General features: G+C 45.3%; 1 protein-coding gene across 1 annotated transcript in view; it reads right to left on the bottom strand.

Moving 5' to 3' along the window:
* The window catches only part of LOC107126114 (protein argonaute-3), a 108,884-nt gene that overhangs the window by 22,900 nt on the left and 59,796 nt on the right, over positions 1-26,188 (bottom strand). The window contains exons 9-11 of the mRNA XM_015429622.1: positions 20,860-20,979; positions 19,482-19,604; positions 19,166-19,299 (exon numbers count right to left, since the gene is read on the bottom strand). Coding sequence (XP_015285108.1) covers positions 19,166-19,299; positions 19,482-19,604; positions 20,860-20,979 — 377 coding nt within the window. The remainder of the gene's footprint in view (positions 1-19,165; positions 19,300-19,481; positions 19,605-20,859; positions 20,980-26,188) is intronic.

Genomic DNA, 26,188 nt, shown 5'->3' with positions numbered 1-26,188 from the left:
CCGAAACCACCTCCCAGAGCTGTTTTGGAAAATCAGAACCCCACCAGAAATTGGCTGTGTGTGTGGGGAATTAAACTTTAAAGGGCGCCAGAAAACTTACTTTTCCCACTGTTCCCCCCCTTTTCCTGCCTCTTGCTCCTGTTTCCAGGAGGGAGGGGGACAGAGGGACCTTGCAGACAGCCAATCACTGCAATGCATTTCAAAATGCATTCCAGCTTGCAACTTTTTGCTGGCATCTGCTCTCTGGATTTTGGCATCTGCTCTCTGGCCAATCACAGAAGGTCATTCTTTTTGAAATCGTTCTGTGTATGCCCAGAGAGCATAAAAGCAGACACTCTGGCTGGCTGACTCCATTCCTATTCCTGTTCCTGGTTCGTGCTGCTGCTGGTGAGAGAGAGCCTGGCTTGGAGATTGTGTGTGGCTGGCTGGCTTCTGCTAGAATCAGCCCCTGCTCCTTGAGCCTGCTTTCCTCCCAGCTCCTGCCTGCCTTGTGGACTACCTCAGATCAAGACTGAAGACACCACACCGGTTTAATTTATATTAGGGCACTTAATTTTTTTTATTTCTTGTGGATTGGGACCTGGGGTTGGTGTGGTGGGGGTAGGCCTCTAGGGCCTCTCAGGCCTCTTCCTGGGTTTTGTTTTTTGGGGGGCGGGGAGGATTCTCTTCTTTTAGGTTGTTGCATTTTCCTTTTATTTTTTTACTGTGATTGATTTGATATTTTATTTCTTGGCTTGTTAGGGCTTTTGGGGGGTGTTACTGGTTAGCCTTCTGCCTCTCACGCTCTGTTTTCGGTTCTTTCTCGTGTTTTGGTTCTGTTGCCTTTGCAGTTTAATTTTTTTAAGTTCTTGTATTTTCTGGGCTTGTTTTTTTTTTTTTGAGGGTTTTTTTTTACTGACCAGGCCATTTGTTTTTGGTTCTTATCCTTTGTGGTTCTGTTCTGTTGCCTTTAAGTTCCTTTTATTGTATTTTCTGGGCCAGTTGGGGTTTTTTTTGGGGGGGGTGACTAGGCCTTCTGCCTGGGCCCTGGGGCGTAGGCTCTCTGGTTTTGGTTCTCTCTGGTTTTGGTTCTTGTCCTTTGTGGTTCTTCTGTTGCCTTTAAGTTCCCTTTATTGCATTTTCTGGGCTAGTTATCTTTTTTTTTGGGGGGGGGGTGTTACTAACTGGGCCTTCTACCTAGGCCTAGGCTCTGTCTGTTCAGTTGCCTTTTAGTACTGTTTCTGTGCCTTTTAACAGGTTTTATTTTTGTATTAGATTTTATTTGCATTTAGCAGGTTTTATTTTTATATTTAGCAGGTTATATTTTTGTGGACTTTAGTTTTAGCTTTCTTAGGCGTGGGGGTCAGTGGCAGTGCTCTGTGTGTGCTTCTGGTTTAGCTGCTGCACCACTGTTAAATAGCCTTTTAATAAAGGTTTCAGGTTTATTTTCAAATAATATTTTAAAATAAATCTCAGCATAGGGCTTTAGCTGTTCTACCTTTAACTAGGACAGTGCTAGGAGAACAAAAAAAAAAGGCCAGGTTTGTCTTCAGCTCATAAGTAGGTATACCTTTTTAAAAAGTAGTGTGCTGTGTTGTTTGTGCTCTGACTGGTGAAACCAGGCACTTCCTTCCCCTCTTTAGCTTGTGTGTTTTAATTAGGGAGCTCCTGCATTCCTCCACAGGGAATCAGGCTGGCTCCATTAGAATCCAGATAGGAGTAGTTTAAAACCCTAACACTTAAAAAATTCCAAGCAACCTCTCAAGGACAGTCTTTAAACCATAGTCAGGGTCAGTGTAGGAATTCACTAGTTCTAAAAAACAAACCAAGAAAAAAGAGAAAACCCAAACTGAAGCAAGGCTAGGTTAGGCTCTACTGAAAGAAAGAAAAACATAGTTTTTGGGTGGGAGGGTTTATAAAAAGGCGTGAGGCTGTTTTAGGGTCAGATGATAGTGCAGGTAAGTTAGGTGCCTAATACCCTCCCCACAAGTTAGGCTGAATTTGGCCAAGAGCAACATGAGCGACAGAAAGGGAATGCAGAGGGGCCCTGGGGGCAAGGCTAAACAAAAGACTAGAAGAGGGGAGGGGGAGAGCCACGGTTCCCCCCCCACCTCAGTGCAGGACCACAACCTCTGGCCGGAGTGGTGCCGTGAAGAAACCACACCTAGTACTCTTCCTGGTTGAGAATGATGCCCCGGGGGTGGCCCCAGCAGAGGTGCCTGCAAGTGCTGGCACTGGGCAGGGGTCCGCTGCTCAGGCAGTCCCTCCTCAAGCCGTTGCTGTTACGGCTCAGCGGCAGGAGGACAGGCAACAAGAGCTGTCTTTGGGGTTGAGCTTTGGGGACACTGTTTTCTGGGCTCACTCCAACAACTAAGAGGGTTCTAGACGAACTGGAGAAGGAACTGGTTGGCCAGCCCACTCCTCCGGTTTCTCTAGGCTCCAGTAGACCTCCTGAGGGACAGGAGAAGAGGCTGGGAGAGGAGGAAGAGGAAGAGATGGAGGTGGTGCACCACAAGGACCTGCCATCTCAACCCCTTCCCTCTGCTCAACCATCTCTTCCTGCCCCCCCAAGACACGGGGTGTCTGGCCTGAGTTCCTCACAGGAGGCAGCTCCGGGATGCCCATGGCTACTGGTCAGCGTGGGTACCCCTTTACCTCTGAACTCTAGATTCACTTCAAGGTGACAGAGGATCCCCACTTTGCACAGTGCCAGCTGTATAGGGCCCCGGTAAGTCAAGGGAAGGACATCGCCCATACCTCGACCTCTGGGCTGCGGAATCATCTGAAGAAGCACCACCATGCAGTCCTTCTTCAGGGGGAGAGAGGCTGCTGTTGGGGTGCCCAAGTGGCCACCACCAGCCAGCATCTCTGACAATCTGATAGTCAACACTACAGTGCCTAAGGGGGGGAAGCAGCAGGCTAGCAAGAGGGTCACTCGCCTCATTACTGAGATGCTTACTCTAGACGGGTGCCCCTTCTCCGCAATCGAAGGCATTGGTTTCTGCAGGCTGCTCCAGGATGCCTATCCCTGGTACATGCCTCCTGCTCACACCACGCTGAGCAGGACCGTGATGCCCTCATTGTACAGGACTACCAGGGACCACGTGAAGGCACACTTGTCCCACGCTCATGCGATATATGCACTTCACGTCTGACATCTGGACATCCTGTCAGGTGCACGATTTGTACCTTTCATTGACAGCACACTGGTGGCAATCACGTTTTGGGTGGGGGAGGGAAAACCAGTGTCAGGCAGGGTCAGGGATGCTGGGCCAGCTACTACCAGGCTCTGCTCCACATCGAGAAACTCGATGGGTCACACACAGTGGACAACATCAAGGCTACCATCAAGAGACAGCGGCATGGGTAGGCAAGGACGTCACTGGGGTTGGGTTTTGCAGAAAATCCCAATCTCGACGCTGAGATTTATGAGTTCCGGCATCTCCTCCAGAAGTGCTGGTACATCGTGAGTCACTTCTCTCACAGTATGAAGGACACATATCTGCTGCATGAGAAGCAGGCACTGACAGGCGTGCCAGAGCACCACCTGTTAGGCGCCATCCTCACTCACTGGAACTCCACCTGTGTCATGCTTGAACACATGGTGGAGCAGGAGAGCGCCCTGACTGCCTTAATCTCTGAGACCGGGGTCATTTGGGAAGAGAGAAGAATTAGGATTTTCTGCAGAACCGGGAGGACTGGTTGACCATCTCTCAGACTGTGATAGTTCTTAAGCCCTTTAGGAGCTGCACAGGAATGTTCTCGTCTGACATGGCAAGTCTGGCTCTGGTCATCCCCATGGTCCACACGGCCTGTGAGGACTTTGCCTCGGTTCTGGAGCCAGCTACAGGATGTGCTGACATTGCACTGGTTCTGCTGCTGGCCTGGTTGGCAAACATGCTCCCTTAAGATTAAGCTGCAGAGATCCTCTGATTTGACCTGAGTTCTGTTGGGTTTGGGTACTGACAGGCAAAGTGGCACAGGTTCTGGGGGCCACACTGCACTGGTTCTGCTGCTGGCCTTGCAGGCAAACATGCCCCTTCAGTTTATGATGCAGAGATTCTCTGATTTTAGCTGAGTTCTGTTGGGTTTGGGCACTGACAGGCACAGTGGCACAGGTTCTGCTGCTGGCCTGACTGGAAAACAATACTCCCTCAGTTTACGCTGCAGATTCTCTGATTTGACCTGGTTAGGGCACTGACTGGCACAGTGGCACTGGTTCTGGGGGGCACACTGCACAGGTTCTGCTGCTGGCATGGCAAACATGCCCCCTCACACCACCATCATACCTCACTTGCTTTCTTACAGAGATATTCTTGGGGAGTCACTGTCTGCTGCCTGCCTTTTCCCCATCTCCATAGGAAACTAATGGAGAATTGGGGGCACCCTCTTTGGATGCCCCTGGAATTGGACCCCCTGGTCCAATCGTTTCACTTTGGGGGTCTTTGGGGGAGAGGCTCCAGCAGCTACAGTCCAAATTTGGTGCCTCTACCTCAAACCCCCTCCCCCCCAGCCCCCTGCGACCTTGTTAGAAGATTTTTGCCATTGACTACAATGGCCGCATACGATATAATGGACCCGAATTTTTACAGAATCCCGAAAATTTTCCGATATGTATACTAAACCAGTATTCGGTTTTTTTCGGGTTTCCCCCAAAAAATTGGGTTTAATATATCTGAATAAAAAAAAATACCGAATTTTTTTTCCATGCACACCCCTAGTTACTACCAGAAGATACTTGTTTCATATACAAGGGGAAAAGGCATACAATTAAGACTTTAAGGCTTAAAAGGAGAAATCAGAAAATGAAGAAGAGGATAAATACTTATGGAAAAGTTCCAAAATTTTGTGGATAAGAGAGAATACATAAGCATCAAAAAAATTTGGATAAGGGAGAAAACAGTCCCTCAAGATTTTATGAAGGTCTGAATAATATAAATATCATACAGCTGCTCAAAAATATATAAATGAGTTGAAACATTAGAAAATATACTGCAGGAGTATAAAATTTTTATTTTTTTGAAATGTATGTGAAAGATTATTGTAAGAATATAAGGTGAGATTTGAAAAACAAATTTTGAGGTATTTAAATTGGTAATCTGATGAGGTAATGAAATCCCCTATTATTTAGATACCTATGTAAATGCTTGTCTATGTATAAAATTACATGGTTTTAGATTTTGAAATGAACTGAACAATATAATCAAGTATACAGAAATATAACCTTTCACAGATTATAAAAACTGATACTTAAAAGTATGCAAAAGAACTTTCTAAGAAGATAAGATGGAACATGGAAAACAAATATGATATGAAGTATTCAAGCATGTAAACTGATGATGTAACCGAACTCCCCACATCTATGTATTTGTGTGTTATATATTTGTGTGCTTGGTCGTTGTGATGTTTGTCTTTATAAAAAAATAAAATCTTTTTTTTAAAAAAAGAAGTAGGTTTGCAGTTTGGGGTTCTTCTTGGACCCAGGACTCTTATTGGATAAACAGGAGGCAGCAGTGGCCTAAGATGCCTTTCAGCAGTTGTGGCTGGTAAGCAGCTGCAGCCCTTCCTGGACAGAAAAGATCTTGCCACTGTGGTGAGTACCCTGGTAACATATTGATTAGATTACTGCAATGAGCTCTAGGGGGGGCCTGCTCTTGATGACTATCCGGAAGCTACAGTGGGTACACAATGCAGCAGCCAGTGTTGACTGGAGTGTGTTATAAGGACTTGTTCTACCTACACTGGCTCCCAGTTTGCCTGCGGGATCAATTCAAGGTGCTGGTATTGACTTTTAAAGCCCTGTGTATGGCCTGGAACCAACATACTTTAAGGACTGCCTTCTCCCATATGAAGCTACCTGCTCACTCTGGTCATCCTCAGAGGTCCTGCTTTGGTTTGCCCCAACATCTGAGACTAGACAGGTGGCAACCTGAGAAAGCACCTTCTCCATTGTGACACCAAAAAACCCTCCTAGAGCTAGGACTGGTAGACCACCGCCAAAAGAGAGATAAAAGACACTAAAATGGCAGGAAAAGAGACTGAAAAGAAACTAAAGAGACCAAGTCACCAAGTGCTCCATATGGTTCAAATGTTTGATGTTCACATGTTTTCATACTAAAAATTCTGATAAATAAAATATATGTAATTTTCAATAATCTGCAACCAAAAAAAGGCCAGTGTCGATACCTGGGTTTCATTGTGCCGAGTGCGGACAGGACGGATGCTCAAGGACAATTATTGTCAGAGGATTCTAGTTGCAGGATGAGCCTTAGTTGTGACAAAGGAAGGGGTGTAGGTTTCTCCTGACCTTCGTCTCCCTCATCCCTGTCTCCCACTTGGACCCTCCAGATCGCTGCATGCGGAGTCAAGCGGGTGCGTCCTCCCCAGCTCTCCCTTGACTTCCCTCTTAAATAATCAATTCCTAGGCTTCCCCTCCCCTCACCAACCAATCGCTGAGAACTCGCTTTGGGTATGTTTCCGCTTTTCTGCCCAGGTGGATCTTGTCTACAGGACATTGAGGTCGCATCTTCATCTCTGTGGGGCTCGATCTCTCTTCCTCTTCTCTTCATCTTGCTTCTTTTGGGCTTTGGAGCATTCTCCAGTTCTCAAAGCTCTGTCAGTCCAGCCCTCTTTGGTGAATACTTCCTGGTCTTCTTGTCTGCTGTATCCCTCCTTGTCTTCCACTCCCTGTCTCCCCAGCTCTCCTCCAGCTTGATAGTGGCCTCCTTGCTTGTAGATGGGAGGTAACTCCCGTCTTCCCTGTGGGCTGGAGAGTCCGAACTTGGACAGCCAGTTGAGACCAGAAACAAATGTGTAAGTATACACATTTTGTGTAACTACAAAATGATAAAGAATATAATTTTTCTCTCAAAACTTGAGTGGAATGTAAAATTACTTTAACAGTCACACTAAAAAAACTGAAAAAGTTCTTTAGCTTAACATCAAATGGATTATTATCATTTATGATAATATCTACCTAGTGGTTTTCTTCCCACTTAAATGTTTCAGTTTGTTAATCAAGCTATTTTTAACTCCAAAACTTCCAAAAATATATAGTATATCATACAGTAGAATGTATTATGTGTGTGTATATATGCATATACATTCATGCACAGTATATCACTTGGTGTTTAAGGCTAAGTTTCATTTGTTTCTGGTCCTGGATGGGTTATTCATTTATTATTGATTAAAAAAATAAAAAAAAACCACTGAAAAGTATGATTAGGAATTTCTTTTATTAAATGGAATGCTAATTCAAATAAAAAATAAATCAAGAATGTTTAGATTTTTTACCAAAGAAAGCAGTGATCAAACAATTTTTTCTTTTCTCTACCGTTTTTTGAAGTTTCCACTTCTTTCAGTTTTTGCCACTCAGTTCCACGTATAGCAACATAGCTTTCCAACATAACCTGTGCAACCCTAACTTCCTGCAAATTTCCTTTCTGTATCACTCTCTTCAATCATTCATTGGCTTCTTTGAACAGATGATCAGATGCTTCAGAAGTTGCCTCATGGTCCTTTTTTGTCAGTGATATCTTACTTTCTATTTCAGCAATTTTTTCCTAGACTCTTCTGTTTGTTTAAGCTTTTCTTCCATCTCTTTAGCTAAATGTATCTCCTCCTCTTTTTCTCCTTTTTTTTTCTCCTCTTTCAATCTTTTTTGTTCCTCTAAGTACGTTATGTATTGCATATGTGCACTTTGTCCCATAGCAATGTGAGTCAGCTGGCCTGAGGCAAGGAGTGGAGAGCACATGGTGAGGTGCTGCAAGAAGATAAGGGTTTTTTGTCTTTCTGCCTTTTGTCTTTCCTAGCTGCTGTGTGAGAGGCTGAGTTCTTTGGAGAGTGGTTCTGTTTAAGTTCTATTTGGGGCTAATTGTGTGTTGGGAGCTGCTGGGGACTGAGTGAGTTGCTGTTGATTGCTGTTGGTTACAAGCCACACACCCTACTGTGCTAAGCTCTGCTGTGCTTGGCAGGAAGTGCTCCTGTAGCTCTTAGCCTGAGGATCTGCTTGAGGGCCCCGGAACTCTGCTCAGAGTACTCTTGGAATATACTTGGATGGCAATGATGTCAACTGAAGGCCCCTTTAGAGTGTGCCATGTTTATTTTCCTCCCAGAAGAAAAGACAGACTTTGCTTGTCAGAAGTATAAGCTGGTCAGGCTTTTGGAGGAGAAGATTCAGAGCCTGCAGGAGAGGATCACCACACTTCAGAAAATCAAGGAAGGGGAGGATTTTATTGACAATAGCCTGGGAACTCTGCAAGAACATGAAGAAGAAAGTCAAGGAGAAGAAGAGTCGATCTCCCTTCTGAGCCTCCTCTCAGTTCTACAGTACAAACCCGAAGACACTGATTAAGTCAATGCTCTGGTCCACTGGAGCTCAAGAATCGTTTTGAGGTGCTTGAGAGGGTGATGGATACGTGACTGGAAGGAGAGCCACAAAGACCTGGAAAAGGGAGTGAAGAGGGCATGGTACTGCATGGAAGTGGAAGGAAATGGAAAGTGGTGGTCATCGGGGACTCTCTGCTCAGGGGTATGGAATGTAATGTGTCCAGGCTGGATCCCCTACTTGGAGAGATGTGTTGCTTACCTGGGGCCAGAATTCAGGATATTACAGACCGACTGCCAAAACTGATAAGACCTACTGATCAGTACCTGTTTGTGCTGGTTCATGTGGGGATGAATATCATGGCTGTGAATATCATCACAAAAATTAAAAAGGACTATGAAGCTCTTGGAAGGCAGTTAAAGGCATTGGGAGCACAGGTGGCATTCTCTTCTATCCTTCCAGTTTAGGAAGAGGAATGTGAAGAGAACAGACCATACTCGAGGTGAATCACTGGCCGAGATGGTGGTGCCAGCAGGAGCGCTTCGGGTTCTGGGATCACGGGGTAGGTTTTCTTAGAGAAGGCCTTCTAGCACATGATGGGCTTCACTTCTCAAGGTCAGGGAAGAAAATGTTCAGAAAGAACCTGGAGAGCTAATTCAAGAGAGCTTTAAACTGAAGCTGCAAGGGGGAGGGAACGATCAACACGGGGACTTCAATGAAGAAAACAGTGGGGGCCCACTTGGGTAGAACAGGTCAAAAAAAGGTACAAGGCTACAAGTGCCTATATACCAATGCCCATAGTATGGGTAATAATAAGAAAGAGCTTGAGATTCTCTTGCAAACAGAGGGCTACGATATAATAGGAATCACTAGAGACTTGGTGGGATGATTCTCATGACTGGGATGTGGTAGTGGATGGGTATGCATTGTTCAAGAAAAACTGGAATGGTAGAAGAGGAGGTGGAGTGGTGCTGTATGTGAGCTAGATTGTCAGGAAGTTTAGGAGAATGGGGTTCACAGCCCTGTGGAAAGTATATGGGTGGAAATAAGGGGAGGTAGGACAAAGGGTATTGTTGTTGGCGTCTGCTACAGACCGCCAGAATAGGGACAGGAAATGGATGCTGCCCTCCTTGAACAGATTGGTAGAGTATACGGACATCAGAACTTTATAATTATGGGAGACTTCAACTTCCCCGGTGTGTACTGGGAGACAGGCTCAACAAAGTGACAAGAATCACACAACTTCCTGACCTGTCTGGCTGACAACTTCTTTTTTCAAATGGTGGAGGAAGCTACAAGGGGCTCAGCCATACTGGAATTAATATTAACCAACAGGGAAGATGGGGTGAAGGTAGTGGGGACCTTAGGGGGAAGTGACCATGTCCTCCTTGAATTCCAGTTGCTGTGGAGGATCAAGGAAGTTCGTAGCAATACTCGTAGGTTAGATTTTTGTAGGGCCAACTTCAACGAACTCAGAGGCTTGATGGGAGTCATTCTGTAGGGGAGTGTGTTGGAAGGGAAAGGAGCGCGTGAAACGTGGGCTCTTCTCAAACATGAGCTTTTGCAAGCTCAATCCCTCACTATTCCAGCAAGACAGAAACATGGTGAGGGCTCCAAGAAACCGATGAGGATGAACCCAGAGCTTCAGAATAAGCTAAGGGAGAAAAAGGAAATGGAGGGAAATGGAGGGAAGGTCAGACCTCTAAAGAGGAGTATATAAGAGTTACTAGGTACTGAAGATCAGCCATCAAAGAAACCAAAGCTCAGTATGAGTTGGGTCTGGCAAGGGGGGCTCGTTACAATAAGAAAAACTTCTGCAGATATGTGAGAAGCAAACACAAGGTAAAAGAGGCAATTGGACCGCTTTTGGAAGTAGAAGGAGAAAATCTGGTGGAGGACAGAGAAAAAGCAAACAGGCTTAATGACTTCTTTGCCTCTGATTTCTCCCTGAAGAACTCGAGCCCATCTAGAGATGGTATAGGACATGACAGGACACCTGAGTGTCCAGTTGACACTGACAGGGAGGTTGTGGAGAGGCACCTGGCTGCACTGGACGAATACAAATCCCCTGGGCCAGATGGTGTGCACCCAAGAGTGCTCAAAGAACTGTCTAATGAACTCGCAAAGCCTCTTTCCATCATCTTCGAGGCCTCCTGGAGGACTGGGGAGAAGCCACAAGACTGGAGAAGAGCAAATGTTATCCCAATCTTTAAGAAAGGGAAGATACTAGAGCAGATGTTAAAGGGATCGATCTGTAAGCATCTGAAGGACCACTTAGTGATCGGGGGAAGTCAGCATGGTTTTGTCCCCAACAGATCTTGTCAGACCAACCCGGTTTCCTTCTTTGATGTGTGACAAGCTTATTGGGTCGTGGGAACTCTGTTGATATGATTTATCTGGATTTCAGTAAAGCTTTTGATAAGGTTTCCCATGACATTCTGATGGGCAAACTGGAAGACTGTGGACTGGACTATAGGACAGTTTGGTGGATATGGAACTGGTTAGAGGACCACACCCAAAGAGTGGTGGTCAATGGCATTTCATCAGATTGGAGGGAGGTGTCCAGTGGGGTGCCACAGGGCTCGGTTTTGGGCCCGGTACTTTTCAATACTTTTATCAATGATCTGGATGGATGGGGTAGAAGGGCTACTCATTAAATTTGCTGATGACACCAAATTGGGAGGAGTAGCAGACACCCAAGAAGATAGAGTTAAAATTCAATGAAACCTGAATACTCTGTAGAAATGGGCAGTTGCAAAAAGGATGCAATTCAACGAAGATAAATGCACAGTATTACATCTGGGCCACAAAAATGTCAAACACAAATACTGGATGGGGGATACATTTCTAGGGAGCTCTTGGGGTAAGAGTGGACTGTAAACTAAATATGAGCAGTCAGTGTGGTTGCAAAAAAGGCTAATTCAGCCTTGGGTTGTATTAAAAGGGCCATAGCATTGAAATCGCAGGAGGTCATAGCCCCTTAGTATACTGCCTTGGTCAGGCCACACCTTGAGTACTATGTGCAGTTCTGGAAGCCTCACTTCAAAAAGGATGTGGGCAAAATGGAGAGGGTGCAGAAGAGAGTGACAAGGATGTTCAGGGGTCTGGAGACTGAGCCCTACGAGGAAAGGCTAAGGGCCTTGGGAATGTTTAGTTTGGAGAAGAGGAGATTGAGAAGGGACATGATTGTTCTCTTTAAATATTTGAAAGCCTGTCAATTGGAAAAGGGCAAGGAGCTGTTCCAGTTGGCAGCAGAGGATAGGATCTGAAGCAACGGGTTTAAATTACATGCAGAAATGTTTTCACCGTCAGGGTGGTTCAAAGGTGGAATCAGCTGCCTAGGGAAGCGGTAAGCTCCCCTTCACTGGCAGCTTTCAAGAAGAGGCTGGATGAATATTTGTCAGAGATGCTTTAAGTTGGTCCTGCATTGGGCAGGGGGTTGGACTAGATGGTCTGCATGGCCCCTTCCAACTCTATGATTCTACGTTTTGATGTTTATTTCCGTAGGTTTTCAAGGTATCTTTGATCAACAGAATTTCAGTCAATGTTCATTCACAGTTGGAAGCCTTGTCCTCAGTCAAAGCCCATCTTGACACAGAAAAACGTCTCTCAGTGTCTGCATTTCCATGTGATAGAGACAATGCAGTCTTGATAACTTTCGCCAACTCTTGATTTCCCCCCCCGACTACATTAGTGTTCTTTAAAAAAATTTATCCCCAAAACTATCAATTCTTCCTTCAAAAGCTGGGCGGTCTTGTCTCCATCTGCAACATTTTCCGTTCATCAATGAGAACATCTTCTTTTGAATCAATAGGGAGTCTTCTGGCAACTGAAACTACATCTTGACAGCTTTTTCAGGTTTTCACAAGAGAAGGGTTTAAACATCTCAGAGCTTTCAGCAAACCACAACCTTTCATCGCCTTTTCAATCAAGTATTTGCATCCAGCAGCATAATGCTCTTTAGCATTTTTCATGAACACCAAATCTTTTTCTGGAAAATGTGAAAGTTCTTCTTTAACTTCCCTTGAAACAACAACATCTCTCATGGGTAACATGTTTTTCAAATCAAATAACTCATTCACATCATAGTTATCTTCAGAAACAGACTTGTAAACATGTCTAGCCAGTTTCCCTAACAGTTCTTGTAGCTGAGGGTACAGGATGTGAATTAAAGGTTCATCTCGTTGGAATCTTTTGGTGAAGCGAGTGAAAAGTTCTGCAGAAGATATAGTGAAGTACAATTCTGCTCTGATAGTTGAGCAACGTAAAAGGTGGGCGATCTTTCTGTATGAAGTAGACTGTAACACAGCCTGATTCTTTGTTGATGGAATGAATTTAAGAATGTAATGATTTACTCCTTCCCACTGTTCAAACAGTCTCTCGGCAGCAGAGCTAAATGAAAGCCACCTAGAAGGAGAATGTTTGAGGAATTTATTCTGAGGTAATTTGAGATCTTCTTGTATCTTTTCAGATCTTCTTGTATCTTTTCGTATTCCTCTACCCTCACTGGCCACCCCCCTCAAAGTAGTGGTAAACTGCAATAGCTAATTTAGATGCAACTTCACCAAAAGTCTGCAAGGCTTTCAGATATGAGTTGTGAACAATGTGAAGGGGGCAGGTCCCGATAACAACTAATCCACATGACCTCATTTCAATCACATTTTCATTGAAAAGTCTGTGAACTTTCTTATTCACATTAGGTCCATCTGAACCAATTATCAGCAGTTTGTGAATGGGCAGGTTTGCCCTACTGATGACAGATGAATTTTTTCATGAAGAGTTTGTGCATCAGCTTTCCTGATGAAGAATGTCTGCAAATGTCTTGAAACTACTTCACCTCTACCCTCTGACCAATATCTCACCGATATCTGGAGCTCCTTTTTGTCTTCAACATTGGTTGTTTCATCAAAACAGACTGAATAAAAGGAGGTTCCCACATCATCTGAGACAATCCGTTGAAAATATGGTCCCAGTGCATCAGTTATTAAACATCGCATATTTTAGGGCTTAAAGAAAAATCAGTTGGAACATTGCATCAAATATTTCCTATATGCCACTGTAACAAGATGCCAAAAAGTTGCAACACTCCAACTTCATAACCCAAATGAGTTCAGATACTGTTGCCGCATTCTTCGAACTATAGAGTTTAATAACAGATGCTGAAGAACTATGGCTTGATCTCGGATATTCACGCTGGATTGTTTCAGAAGAATCACCACGATTAGCTGCAACTAAAACCATCTGTTTAGCCCCTAGAACATCAGAGGCTAATTTTTTATGTTTAGCATAATCCGGGTGTTGAAGAAGAGCATGAAGACCCTTGTTCTGAAAATCTACTGTACACAAACAAAGTTTGCAAAACACTTCAGTTTCACTGTGTCTTGATGCCCATGCTGACATCAAATGTCCATTATGGTCTTTTTTAAGAAGCCAATCGGCTCTAAATTTGCACTTTCCCATCATTAACACTTCAGTTCACAGATCAGCAGCCAACCATTTCAACATGAATCCTGAAAGGAAGGAAAAAAGAATTAGAAAATGAAAAAAGTAAAGCATTAAAATAAAACACTAATACTAAAAAAAGCCTAAACAAAATATGATACTAATAGAATAAAACATAACACTGTAATAAAATGCAACATGCCTAACACTAATGAAAAAGGGCTACGCAGGAAAATGATATAAGTTAGCTTCTTCAGAACATCATGACTCACACAGAAAAAAATATGTGTGCATTATGAGCAAATTCTCATCATAAGAAACTTATAAGAAATATTGATCGTACATTTAATAAGACAAATCACATACCTTTATTGCATTTGAAGAACAGCACATCCCACAATTCTGTTCCACAACTTATTTCTTGAGCACTTGAAGGCACAAAAAAGGAGAGAAAAGAGACTTATTCTGGAAAAAAGACACTTTAAGAGACTAATCCAGAAATAAGAGGCTAAAAGCTAAAAAAGAGACCCGCTCCTAGGCCTGCCCCCAGGTTGCTTATCTTCAGGTGTTCATTCTGTGCAGTCACACACATAAGGTTGGCACCTGTGCACAAACCTGACCTCAGAGAATGAGAGCTAGCCTCTGTCATTTGGTGCATTTTTCTCCTGCGCTCTGGGAAGCAGGCATCGACTATACACCACTGGCAAGACCCATCAACTAGAGGTAAGTGAATGAGAGATGCCAGCAGTGGTGAATGCTGGGTGGGCATGTGTGATTGCACAGATGACCATTCAAAGATAGAATCATAGAGCTGGAAGGGACCTCCAGGGTAATCTAGTCCAACCTCTCGCACAAGGCAGGAAATTCACAAATACCTCGCCCTCCACACCCCCAGTGACCGCTGTTCCATGCCCAGAAGGTGACAAAAAACCCTCCAGGATCTCCAACCAAACTGCTTCCTGACCCCAAAGTGGTGATCAGCATTTCCCTGGGTGTGTAAGAAAGGGCCACAAGAACTAAGCACTGATGCAACCCTTCCTGCCCTCCCTCTCATGATCTGCATATGTTCACAGAATCTGCATTGCTGTCAGATGGCCATCTAGCCTTTGTTTGAAACGCTCTAAAGAAGGAGAGCCCACCACCTTCCAAGAAAGCCTGTCCCACTGAAGAACCACTCTGGCAGGAAGTTCTTCCTAATGTTTAGCCAAAAACTCTTCTGATTTAATTTCCACCCGTTGGTTCTGGACCAACCTTCTGGGGCAACAGAAAACAACTCCACTCCATCCTCTATATGACAGCCCTTCAAGTACTTGATGATGGTTATCATATCTCAGTCTTCTCCTCCCCAGGCTAAACATACCCAGCTCCTTCAACCTTTTCTCATAGGACTTGGTGTCCAGACCCCTCACCATCTTCGTTGCCCTCCTCTGGACATTCGTTCCAGCTTGTCTATATCTTTCTTAAACTGTGGTGCACAAAAAGGAACACAAAATTCTAGGTAAGGTCTAACCAGTGCAGAGTAAAGTGGTATCATCACTTTGCATGACCTGGACACTAAACGTCTGTTGATACATGCGAAGATCATCAGTTACAGGAAAGCAACCTGCTTGGGCTGAGGCTTTTTTGTGGATTGGGGCTTAGGCCTCTGCTGGCAAGGCTGTTTAGAGGCAGAGGTTTTGTGCTTCCAATATTCTGAATGCCACAGAAAGTGGGAACACTTGTAAAAACCTGATCTCCATGGCTTAGGCTTGGGGTGGCATTGCTGCCAGACTCTTTGCCCACTTGTGGCTGTCATTCATGTTGGAGCAGAGTTCATCCATGTTGGAGTGGAACAAGCACTCCCCGTCAAATGGTAGATCCTCCACTTTAGATTTTATATCCTGCTGTAGGGATGTTGACTGAAGCCAGGCATGCCATCTGAGGGTGATGGAGGTCGCCAGAGTTTAGAAGAGCAGGAAATGGTATGCCTCAAGGTGTTAATTTGTTGCTTTGCTAGCCAGGACATCTCAGCGACCCAGATAGCAGCAGTTTTCTGGGAGGCATCAGGTAACTCCGGCATCAGTGTGGAAAACTGACTGGCCAGGTGGAAAGAGTAGGTGGAAAAACAGGCTAAGTAGGTATGCATCTTAGTAGTCATGGTGGTGAGGGAATACATCTTCTACCGTAAGGTGTCGAGTTTCCTGCTCTCCCTATCTGGTGGGACCGAGGGCCAAGTTTGTTTGGATTTGGTTGCCAAGTAGACGATAACCAAATTTGGAGCAGGGTGGGAAAAGAGAAACTTCAAATCCAATGGTTGAACTTGGTACAGGGATTCAAAGAGCTTGGACACCAGTTGGATAGATGCAAGCTTGTCCCATGCTTCTCAAAGCTCCTCTAAATGCATGGGAAGCATGGGTAGTAGGGACGCCAGTGGAAGATCAGACTACACCAGTTTATGTACAATATCATTGACCTTTGGGATGTCACTGGTCATCTGAATGTTGAGTGTGGTAACCATGTGTATCACAAGTTCGACATTGGCTTTCCTATCTTGACAGCAAGCACAGATGTATGATGTTGGAGTCAGGTGAAGTGAGAAGGTTGTCTTCTGCCTCCAAAGTGTTGGTCCCGACCTCCAATGGTTCTGAGGTCGAGGCATGAGAACCAAGGAGCTCACCATGGCCAGTTGGAGGTAGTATTGGCGCCACTGGTGGAACACTGGTAAGTGTGACAGCCACCGTTGACTGATGAAAAAGTGGTGGAGGTCCCTGCGAGAGCAGGAGCAATGAACAGACCGAGATGTGATGGAGGGACCCCTGCCGTAGCCAAACAGGCTGTTCTAGATGACTGCTGAGGTACGTGTTGGGTGCGACTCAGGGGATCCCTGGACCGACGAAGTGTTAGGTGTTGTCTTTAACCAATTGTGGGATTGATAGGAGGAGCGCAATGGTGAGCAAGAGCCTGAGTAGTGTCGAAGGTAATAGCGGCAAGATAATGGCAACCTTGACTCTGAGGAGTGTCTCCAACGTTCCCAGTAGATGTCAAAGTAGGATGTCGACTCGTGTTGGCGAAGTTGGTTCCCACTTTGGGATCGAGACCAGCTGCAAGAATGGTGGGGGCAAGGAGACAGGCTTGGGGATGTAAGCCACCAAAGAGTGTCGAACTGGACATAAAGGCTCAGGCTCAAGGAAGTTGATGGGATGCGCACCACCTGAGTGGAAGGCACTTGAGTTGGAGCAGTCGCAACTGCTGTGGCTGGAACCAAAGCCTGGGTCTGGAGGCCTGGGTCTGGCTGGTTAGGGCCCAATACCCAAGTAGAGGTTGGAGCAGGGAAAGGTGGAGTGGCCAATCTCAAGGCCAGTGTCAAATCCGGGCAGGATTTGTGCGATCTCTTCTGTCTCGGAGCGTCCGAGAACAGGCCCAAGGACCATTTAGGTGGTTTGTTGGACTTATCCTTTTTAGCAGTCGAGGCTGAGGAAGCTGCTGGCAAGGCCGAATCTCCCCTCTGAGATGGGGGAGTTAGCGAGGCTCTAGAGCTCAACGACTTGGACATCACTGGGCGGAGAGAGGTCTCCAGAAGGTGACTCTTCAACCTAGTAGCTCTGTTTTTCTTAGCCTGCTTCATAAAGCTGCTACAATGGGCACAGGAGTTGACCTTGTGACTCTCGCCCAAGCAGAAGAGGCAGAGAGAGTGTCCATCAGTAGATGGAATTTTTGCCCCACAATCTCCGCACCTCTTGAAGCAGATCTTCTCTGCCATTCACCGCCCCGGGGACAGGTTCAGGGAAGGGAGACCAATGACGAAGACAAAAACTCACAGAGGATCTTTTTTTGTTTTGTTTGTTTTGTATAGACACAGACGAGGCAAAAGACTAAGACAAAGGATAGAGAAGATGTAACAGGAAGGACAAGGCAGCTCAGGAGAGGAACGCAGTGAGGTCTACATAGTGTGGCAGTCAGGAAGAAACTGAGCTCTCTCTTCGCTCCAGCCATGCACAATCAATGCCTGCTCCCCAAAGCACAGGAGAAAAGCATGCCAAATACCAGAGGTTAGCTCTCATAGTTCTGAGGACAGGTTTGTGCGCAAGTGCAATACCCATGTGTGGGACTGCACAGAGACCATGAAGAAGATTGTGGAACTCCCTTCTCCAGGGAGATTCATCGCTCTATTAGTGTCTTTCACCAGCAGGTGAAGACTTTTTTTGCTTTGTCTGGCACACCACCAATAAATGTTTTTGGCTCTCCTTCTAGTGTTGTTTGTTTTTAATTAAATTTTATATTTTAAACTCTACTTTAACTGTTTAAATGTTTTTATGTTTTTATGGTTGCCACCTTGTGGACCCTGAGTGGATGGAAAGGCAGCATAAAAATGTTTTCAATAAAAGTAATTAAATAAACTTTGGTGGGAAGGTAACGGCGTTCCGTGCGCCTTGGTGTTTAGTCATGCCGGCCACATGACCACGGAAACGTCTTTGGACAGCACTGGCTCTTTGGCTTTGAAACGGAGATGAGCACCGCAACCCTAGAGTTGGATTCGACTGGCTTTCGAGCAAGGGAACCTTTACCTTTTTAATTAAATAAACAGGGTGTAAGTATTTGCAACAAACAATCTACGGTGGGGGTGGCTGGAAGGAGAATGATGCTCATAAGGAGAAGTTTAGTTGTAAAACAAGTCATCCTACTGCACTTAAAACCTAAACTACAGACTTGGGGAAAGACATGCTGTTTCTTGAGAATGAGTGGGTTGCTTTTAACTGAAATGAAGCATCTGAGAAATTCCAGCTTCTCTAGTCTCCTTTTCTAGAAACTCTTTGAAACATAATACGCTGCTGTTACAGGTCAGTTCTGATGCTGTTACTGTTCAATGATTGTTCCCTGTGTTTTAGCTACATTGTCCTTGCCATTTCCAACTTTCCTTTCCCCTTTCCCCTCTTCTTGGGGGATGGGGTGGAGCAGGGACAGGGCTGCTGAATGGGAGGGGGGTGGTATTTAAATTGCTTTTTTGATAAATACCTTTAGAAAATGCCATGGAAGGAAAAAACGGAAAGAGGAATTGGGACAATGGATCATACAAACTCATGGCCATTTCTACTTCTTTAACTTGAGGAGGCTCCTGCAGTGTTCACACCAGGATGTTCCAAAACCAAGGATACTGTGCTGCTTCAGTGACAGTTCTAAATAGCCAGCTGATGCCTAGATGAACAACAGGAATGAGACTCAACAGAAAAAAGAATAATAGACTATCAGTAGTCGAGCACGTTTTCAGTAACTAAACCCTTTATGAATGATTTCAGCAGCAAAGGATAGTCTAGCTTCACCAGCTTCAAGGCAGCACACAAGAAACTAATACCACAACACCTTCCAAATCAACAATCATGGCCTCAGAAGTTTGGCATGGAGGCAACATGCTTGTTGCCTGAAAAGTATTTGGAGGCTTACTTTAGTATCTCTTCACGGCACTGCCTCTGCGTTGCAAAGCAAGCGATAGCCCACATCTTGATCTCCACACCAGTATGAAATTGTTTTCCTCGCATATCCCATACACCATGGCTTGGTGTTGCCACTGTTCGGTTCTAGAGAAATTGTTTAAAAAAGAGTATTGATGTATTGGAAGAGAAATTTACACCATTTTTGCATCAAGCCATTCCACAGATGTGTATATTCAGATCCCTGCCTGCATTGTTGTAGCCACTAAATTGAGCTGTCCCAGAAGTACAACCAGATCTAATAATTGACAGAATAAAAGGTCTCTTACCCGTCCTCCGTACTGCAGCATGGGAGCAGGAAGCACACGCCCTGTTACATGAGCCATCTCATCACGAACTTTAAACTGAAACTCCTGAACAAATGGGTCAGCATCATAGTTTGCACTCCTCACCTTGGGGTAGAAACAAACAAGTGCCATATTGGGTACAGGTAGCTAGAGAGTTAGAGTGCTGCAATTCCTTTTTCTACTCCAACAAGCCAGATTTAAACATGGCACATGTGAAACAGAATCCTTTTGTAAATCTTCAACTTACTTTAGACTCTGTTGCCTTGAATATGCAGCTATTTGCAAATTGTTCCACTATTTGCTACTCATACCCAGTTTACCACAACTGCCTATTAAAGGTTCTGTTCCACTAGCATAGGTTCTTTCTTCTGGTGGAAGGAGCCTTCCTATGAGGAGAAGTCTCCTTTGGCACAAAGAAAATGCCTTTGCTAATGCAACAGACCTACAGGATTTGACCCACAGTTTATCCTTTATACTGAACATTGACAAGGCATAGCTAAGGTATGCCAGTTCTCTACATCAACAGCACATAAACTGCCACCAGCGCAACCACATTTGATTTTTCCTGACTTAAACGAGCCTTTCACCCACCCACAGTTGAATGAGAATGGCCTCTTCTTACAAAACTGAAATTTATGTTTTCTGATTCTGTGACTACAAGCCAAGTTCCCTCCCAAAGTTCATAATGAAAGATGTGTCAGCAAGCTGCAAAAAACCCCACACTCTATTTTATCAGAAGGCACTCCTACATGAAGTGCTGAGGTGCTCTGGGTTGTTCCGCAAAGCCTGTACACAAAGTACTGCTGGGAACAAGCCTCAGGCAGAATGGCACATGTGATGCGGTGCATCTGCGCATAATTTGTATGTACAATACAAATACAGAAGAGAGGGGAAAAGACAATGGGGAGTGTAATGTACACACATCATACTACATTCTACAGAAGTTGGGGGAAGGGGCTTAATCTGGGATTCCAAAATTCATTCTTGCTCCCCTTGAATAGTTTATGCAATGAAAAGGATGGTGTGAAGGGCCTAACACTCTCTGCTGACGTACCCAATCAGGGACACAATTTCTAGCTCTAGCGATATGAACACAAAGTATCACTCTGAAGGCATAAGGGAAGAAAATAGGCTAACCATATACCCTAGCAGGCTCTGTGTGCATTTTGGGAGGAACCAAGATAAAGTTACACAAAGTTCCTACTCTAAACACATATTTGCCTGAATGCTTGTCCCAAGAAATTTAATGCAGAGGAGCACTCTACAATATTTCACTGAGAAGGCGGCAAAGAAAGGAAAGCACGTAAATTATATTTATTGTTCCTTCAAACTTTCCTTTCAGATTTAGAAGTGAACTAACCAGCCTGCTGATTTCTTCTTGCCTGTCTGGAGCAGATCTTGCCGTCGCTTTGATCATGGTTGATGTTTGATTGTCTGTCAGCTTCTTGATACATCGCTGACCTGCTACGATGTTACATACCTATAAAAATACGAAATATTAAAGACACATTTTGCAATGGTCTGTGGTTTTAAACAAACTGAACTCAACACATTTCAAAGGAATTATTGTGCACCCATGTTATAAAACATGCCTTATGATGTGCAAGAGCAGTATTTGCACCAAATTCCACAAAACCATTTTTTTTTGGGGGGGGGGGGGGGTTTCCCCTATGGATGTTTATAGGTGTTCCTTAATGAGACATTCGGTACAATTATATAAGCATCTCCATAGGCCAGCTTGTATGATTGTCTTGTGCAATACACAGCTGTTAAGGAATGCTGGGTATGTAACACAAGGCCACAAACAAGGCTGCCAACAGAGATGCTTATGAATGCACTCAAGAATTCCTTGCAGCACAGAAGCTCCATGGCAAATGATGTGTAAGGGCACCTTGAAGGACATTTAAAAACAATGGACATACAGCCAGTTAACCTGAGAGGAACATTTGGCTAGCTGAGCAACATCTCAGCTGTGTTTGTTTCCTTCCTGCTAGCATATGGCCTGAGAGAGGTCAGAGGTGAAAGCTGAAGAGGAATAACCAAAGGGCTCCTTGGCACATAGCTCACAGCCTGTGGCCACTGAATGAGCCTTCTGCTGAATTCAAAACCTGCACAGGGTTTAGTCTTGCATTCGTTTTATTTACTAGTTGTATTCTGCCTATTTAACTTGATGCTTATTTAAATAGGGTGTTTTTGTGAGGATCTTTGGGTCCTTATCAGAGGGAAGAGTCAGACCAAAAAATACAGAAACACCAGTGTTGGAAATAGGTTGATGGATTCTTTTAGGGCTGGATCCAGTGGATTTCCATCACAGCATGGGACTTTCTCATCCCAGGAACAGTATGAATGGTGAATGTACAGTGGAAAATAGTGTTGCATTTATCTGTAAGTGTTGCTCATTGGATTGTCTTCTGTGCAGGCACAGATTGGGTCTGCGCACAAACAAGCCAACCAATTGGAAAATTTTTCTAACTTTTTCTAATCCCGACACTTAAAGTGCCCCTTTGGAGCAGGCTGGAAATCGTTTTCCTTCTCAAATGGTCACGTGTTCTGAAAGGAGGCATTCCCCTTCCCTCAGTTCTCCTGAGACGCTACAAGCCCTCTTATGACAAAAAAAAAAAGTAATAAATATGGAGAACTCACAGTGGGACGGGAGGGAGGCAATGTATGCCTGCACAGAAGATAACTCAATGAACCACAGTTAAAGGTAAGCGCTACACTGTTTTCATCTTCATTCTTCCACGCAGTCCTACACTGGGAGATAATTGCACCCTACTTACCTTGGAGGTGAGGGGCAATTCTCATTGACAGAATGTAAGACTGTTTTGCCAACTGACGTCTCCCTTCTCACATTCACATCCACAGAATAGTGTTTCACCAAGGTGTCAGTGGACGACTGTCAGGGTTCGATAGTCAGGTCACACAACACAGCGCTTCATAAGAAGGATTCTGTTTATTAGTACACCAGGACTATGACACGTGTACTTCTTGTGTCAGGAATGCCCGGGAACAGTATGGCACCCTAAATTATACTAGGATCAAACGCCCCCCCTTACAAGCTGAAGTCAATAAGCAAAGTTAACGCCCGAGGGGAAAGAAAGCGGGCAAAAAGCAAAAGCCATTGAAAAGCCGACAGCAGCTGGAACATCCCAAGGTCAAGAAAGTAGATAATACCCAGACAGTGAAATTCTGTGAGTAGCAGGCAGAGCAAGGTGGTTTCTCCCTCCACACCTTCTAGCAACATGGCAGTGTTAACTGACAACGATCATGTTACAAGGAACACCTCGTAATTACTACATCCTTGTGGATTGTGCTGTTTACTTTGAAAGGGCATGTTCATAGCACAACCTGATAGCCAGTACAACTCATCAAACAGCCCAGAATGAGAGACAAATAATCAAGGGACATTGCACAAAGGACTGGTCGTCCTCAAGTAAAACAATAACGTTATTTTAACACCCAAAGTGTGTAAAGCCCTTTCTGCTGTAGAGGTGTGAGAAGGAAAGAACACTGGAAGTATTATGTCTTGTGTAAGGTGGAATTTAGAGACCACCTTGGGGAGTAAATGTACACTAGGACTTGGGAGCGGGGGTGACAAAACTGAAGGATCCTGTAGTGTTCACCCAAATGGACAGCACTACCATGCAATCGTGCCAGTACAGTACTGTTAAATTACCCGTGGGGGTTTGGGGACACTGGAAACAAAGATCCTTCATAGTACACCCCACTGCACAGTTTCCTAGGGTTCTAGACAGCCCGTGGCTGGCAGCTCATGACCCCTACATGCAGTGGAGCTCAGGAACCCTGACTTTTCTAGATCCCTGATGCAAGGAGCATCAATGGAACCTGAAGTGAGGGGAGGAGCCATGTCCCGCGCCTGAGAGGGTTTGCCTGGCGAGAGAGGAACTGAATTCTATATTGCCAGAGTAGAGAGACTTGGGGCATGTGTTTGAGGAGGCTGATGAATTGCCCCCCCCCCCAACCGCAAAACCGATTGCACCATAGAAATATTGCCAGGGCACAAAATGCCTAAGGGGAAACTTTACACCATGAGCCCAGCTGAGAGGGAGGAGTTATGGCAGTTCATAGACAAGAACCTACAGCAGGAGTTCATTCGCCCGGCTACATCCCCTTTTGCGGCACCTGTGCTATTCAGGAAAAGGAAAGATGGGGGTCTTAGACTGTGTATGGTTACAGACATTTGAACGCAGTCTCCATGTCCAACGCATACCCCCTACCTCTGATTAAAGACCTACTAGCAGAGGTGGCCAGAGGAGGTGCTAATCAAATTCTACCGGGCCAGGCTGAATACTGTTATTCTGGAGAAGGCTTTGGCCCACAACAACCCCTTGACACTGGGTGGATGGATCCAAGTGGCTTGCGAGGGCGGAAATTGTCACAACCTGGTGAAACTGTATCAATACCGAGAGCCTGGCTGAGGCGCAGGGAGCCAAAAGGTGTCTCGGGGCAGAGGGACGCTGCCTGGTGGGGATCGGGAGCACCGCTTGCGGAAAGGTCTGTCTCTTTGGTGTGGAAAGGCTGGGCATTTCGCGGCAGAGTGCACAAGACCCCGAAGCAAGGAGAGGAAGTGCCGTGAGGACTACAAGGAGAAGAAACCAAAGTCACCAGGGAGGAGTTCAAAGTCTCCCAAGGTCCTGCAAGCTGCGGAGTTCGAAACCTTCGAAAGCACTTCGTCCAGTGACTCCAAGAGGCCCCAGGGGGTGGGAAAAGGCAGGGACCTGTTGAGAAGGGCGTCAACCAACAGGTTCGAAAGTCCCTGGTACAAGAATCAGTGAGACCCTCTTCTTCCCTTTTCTTTGTGACTGTCACAGTGCTTAATCGCAAGGAGGGGACCCATATTCGAGTACAGGCACTCATAGACTCTGGGTGCACAAGAGACCTAATAAGTCCCACCTTTGTTATGGGGTTGGGGGCGAAAGTGCGCAAATTAAAAGAACCAGTAGTGTTTACCCAAATGGACGGCACTCTGTACAGTCCAATTGCAGGTGGGGGTGTCAGAGCATTGGGAACTGAGATAATTCGTTGTGCACCTGTCAGCGGAATTCCCCATGGTGCTGGGCAGTTCATGGTTGCAAGCCCATGACCCCTACATGCAGTGGTGTGCGGGGACCCTCACCTTCCTAGACACCAGATGTAAGGAACACTTGTGGCACTCGGAGTGGGGGGAGGAACCCCACCCTGCACCCAAACACATTTGTTTGGTGAGAGAGGAACTGAATGATATTCCCCCAGAGTATAGAGACTTGACCCGCATGTTTGAGGAGGGGGAGGTGGATGAGCCACCTCCCCCACTGTAAGACTGACTGTGTGATTGAAATACTGCTAGGCCATAAGATGCCCAAAGGAAAGTTATATGTTATGAGCCATGCGGAGAAGGAGGAACTGTGGAGGTTCATAGACAAAAATCTGGACAGGGGGTTCATTAGACCCACTACCTCCCCTTTCGCCGCATCAGTTCCAGTTCCAAAAAAAGAAGGATGGGGCCCTAAGGCTATGCACAGACTACAGAGGTTTGAATGCAGTTTCCATGTCCAATGCCTACCCCCCCTCACTCTCATTAAAGATTTGTTGGCTGTGGCTTCTCGGCGAAAGATATTCACTAAGCTGGATTTATGAGATGCCTACTTCAGAGTGCGCATAAAAAGGGGGGATGAGTACAAGACTGTGTTCAATACCCAATAAAAAAGGGGGATAGTTTGAGTATCTGGTCATGACGTTCAGATTAGCCAGGGCCTCGGGGGTGTTTATGAACTTGATCAATGAAGTTTTGCACAAGCATTTGTTCAAAGGAGTAGCTGTTTACCTAGATGACGTGTTAATATATTTACAAGGTAAGGAATCACATGTAAAGCTGGTGAGAGAAGTCCTTAAAGCACTGTATGAGAATCACCTCTATGCTAAGCTGTCCAAGTGTGAATTCCACAAGGAGATGGACTTTCTAGGGTACCGCACTATGAGGGAGGGATTGGGCATGGATCCCAGGAAAATACAAGATTTGGGGTGGGAACCCCCATGCACCAGGAGGCAATTACAATCCTTCCTCGGATTCACTAATTTCTACCGCCCTTTCATCTGGAATTTTGCCCATGTTACTCTCCCGATGACAGACTTCTTGAAAATAAAAGCGCAAGCTCCAGAGAGTAAGAAGGGTGGCTGTAAATTAGAATGGTCCCCAGAGTGCCAGCAAGCTTCTGAAACACTGCTCTTCACCAACCGGACAAAACTAAGCCATTTATTGTCTAGGTGGATGCCTCGGATGTGGCGATGGGGGAGTCTATATTGCAGAGGGGCCCAGATGAGAAGTTATACCCACTCGCCTATGTTTCAAAGAAGTTCTCCAGCACAGAGAGGAACTGCGCTGTTTGGGACAAGGAGGGGACAGCAATTAAGTTAGCTTTGACTACTTAGAGACATTGGCTGGAGGGGGCCCAGGTTCCTTTTGAAGTGTGGACTGACCATAAATATTTAGAAGCATTGAAAAGCTCTTGGTGCCTGAATGCAAACAGTTGCGCTAGGCAGAGTTCTTCTCTAAGTTTTGTTTCACCCTCAAACACCTCCCACGGAAATCGAACTTCCTGGCTGACACCCTATTCCGCCTACTGCAGCATGCCAGTCAATGTGATGAGGTCATAAACACTATATTCACGGCCACCCAGTTGAGAGGGGCA

The sequence above is a fragment of the Gekko japonicus genome, unplaced genomic scaffold (assembly GCF_001447785.1).
Source record: "Gekko japonicus isolate JY-2015 unplaced genomic scaffold, Gekko_japonicus_V1.1 scaffold521, whole genome shotgun sequence".
Classification (NCBI taxonomy): Eukaryota; Metazoa; Chordata; class Lepidosauria; order Squamata; family Gekkonidae; genus Gekko; species Gekko japonicus.
The sequence above is the reverse complement of the archived record's forward strand: the minus strand, read 5'-3'. Positions and strand labels throughout refer to the sequence as shown.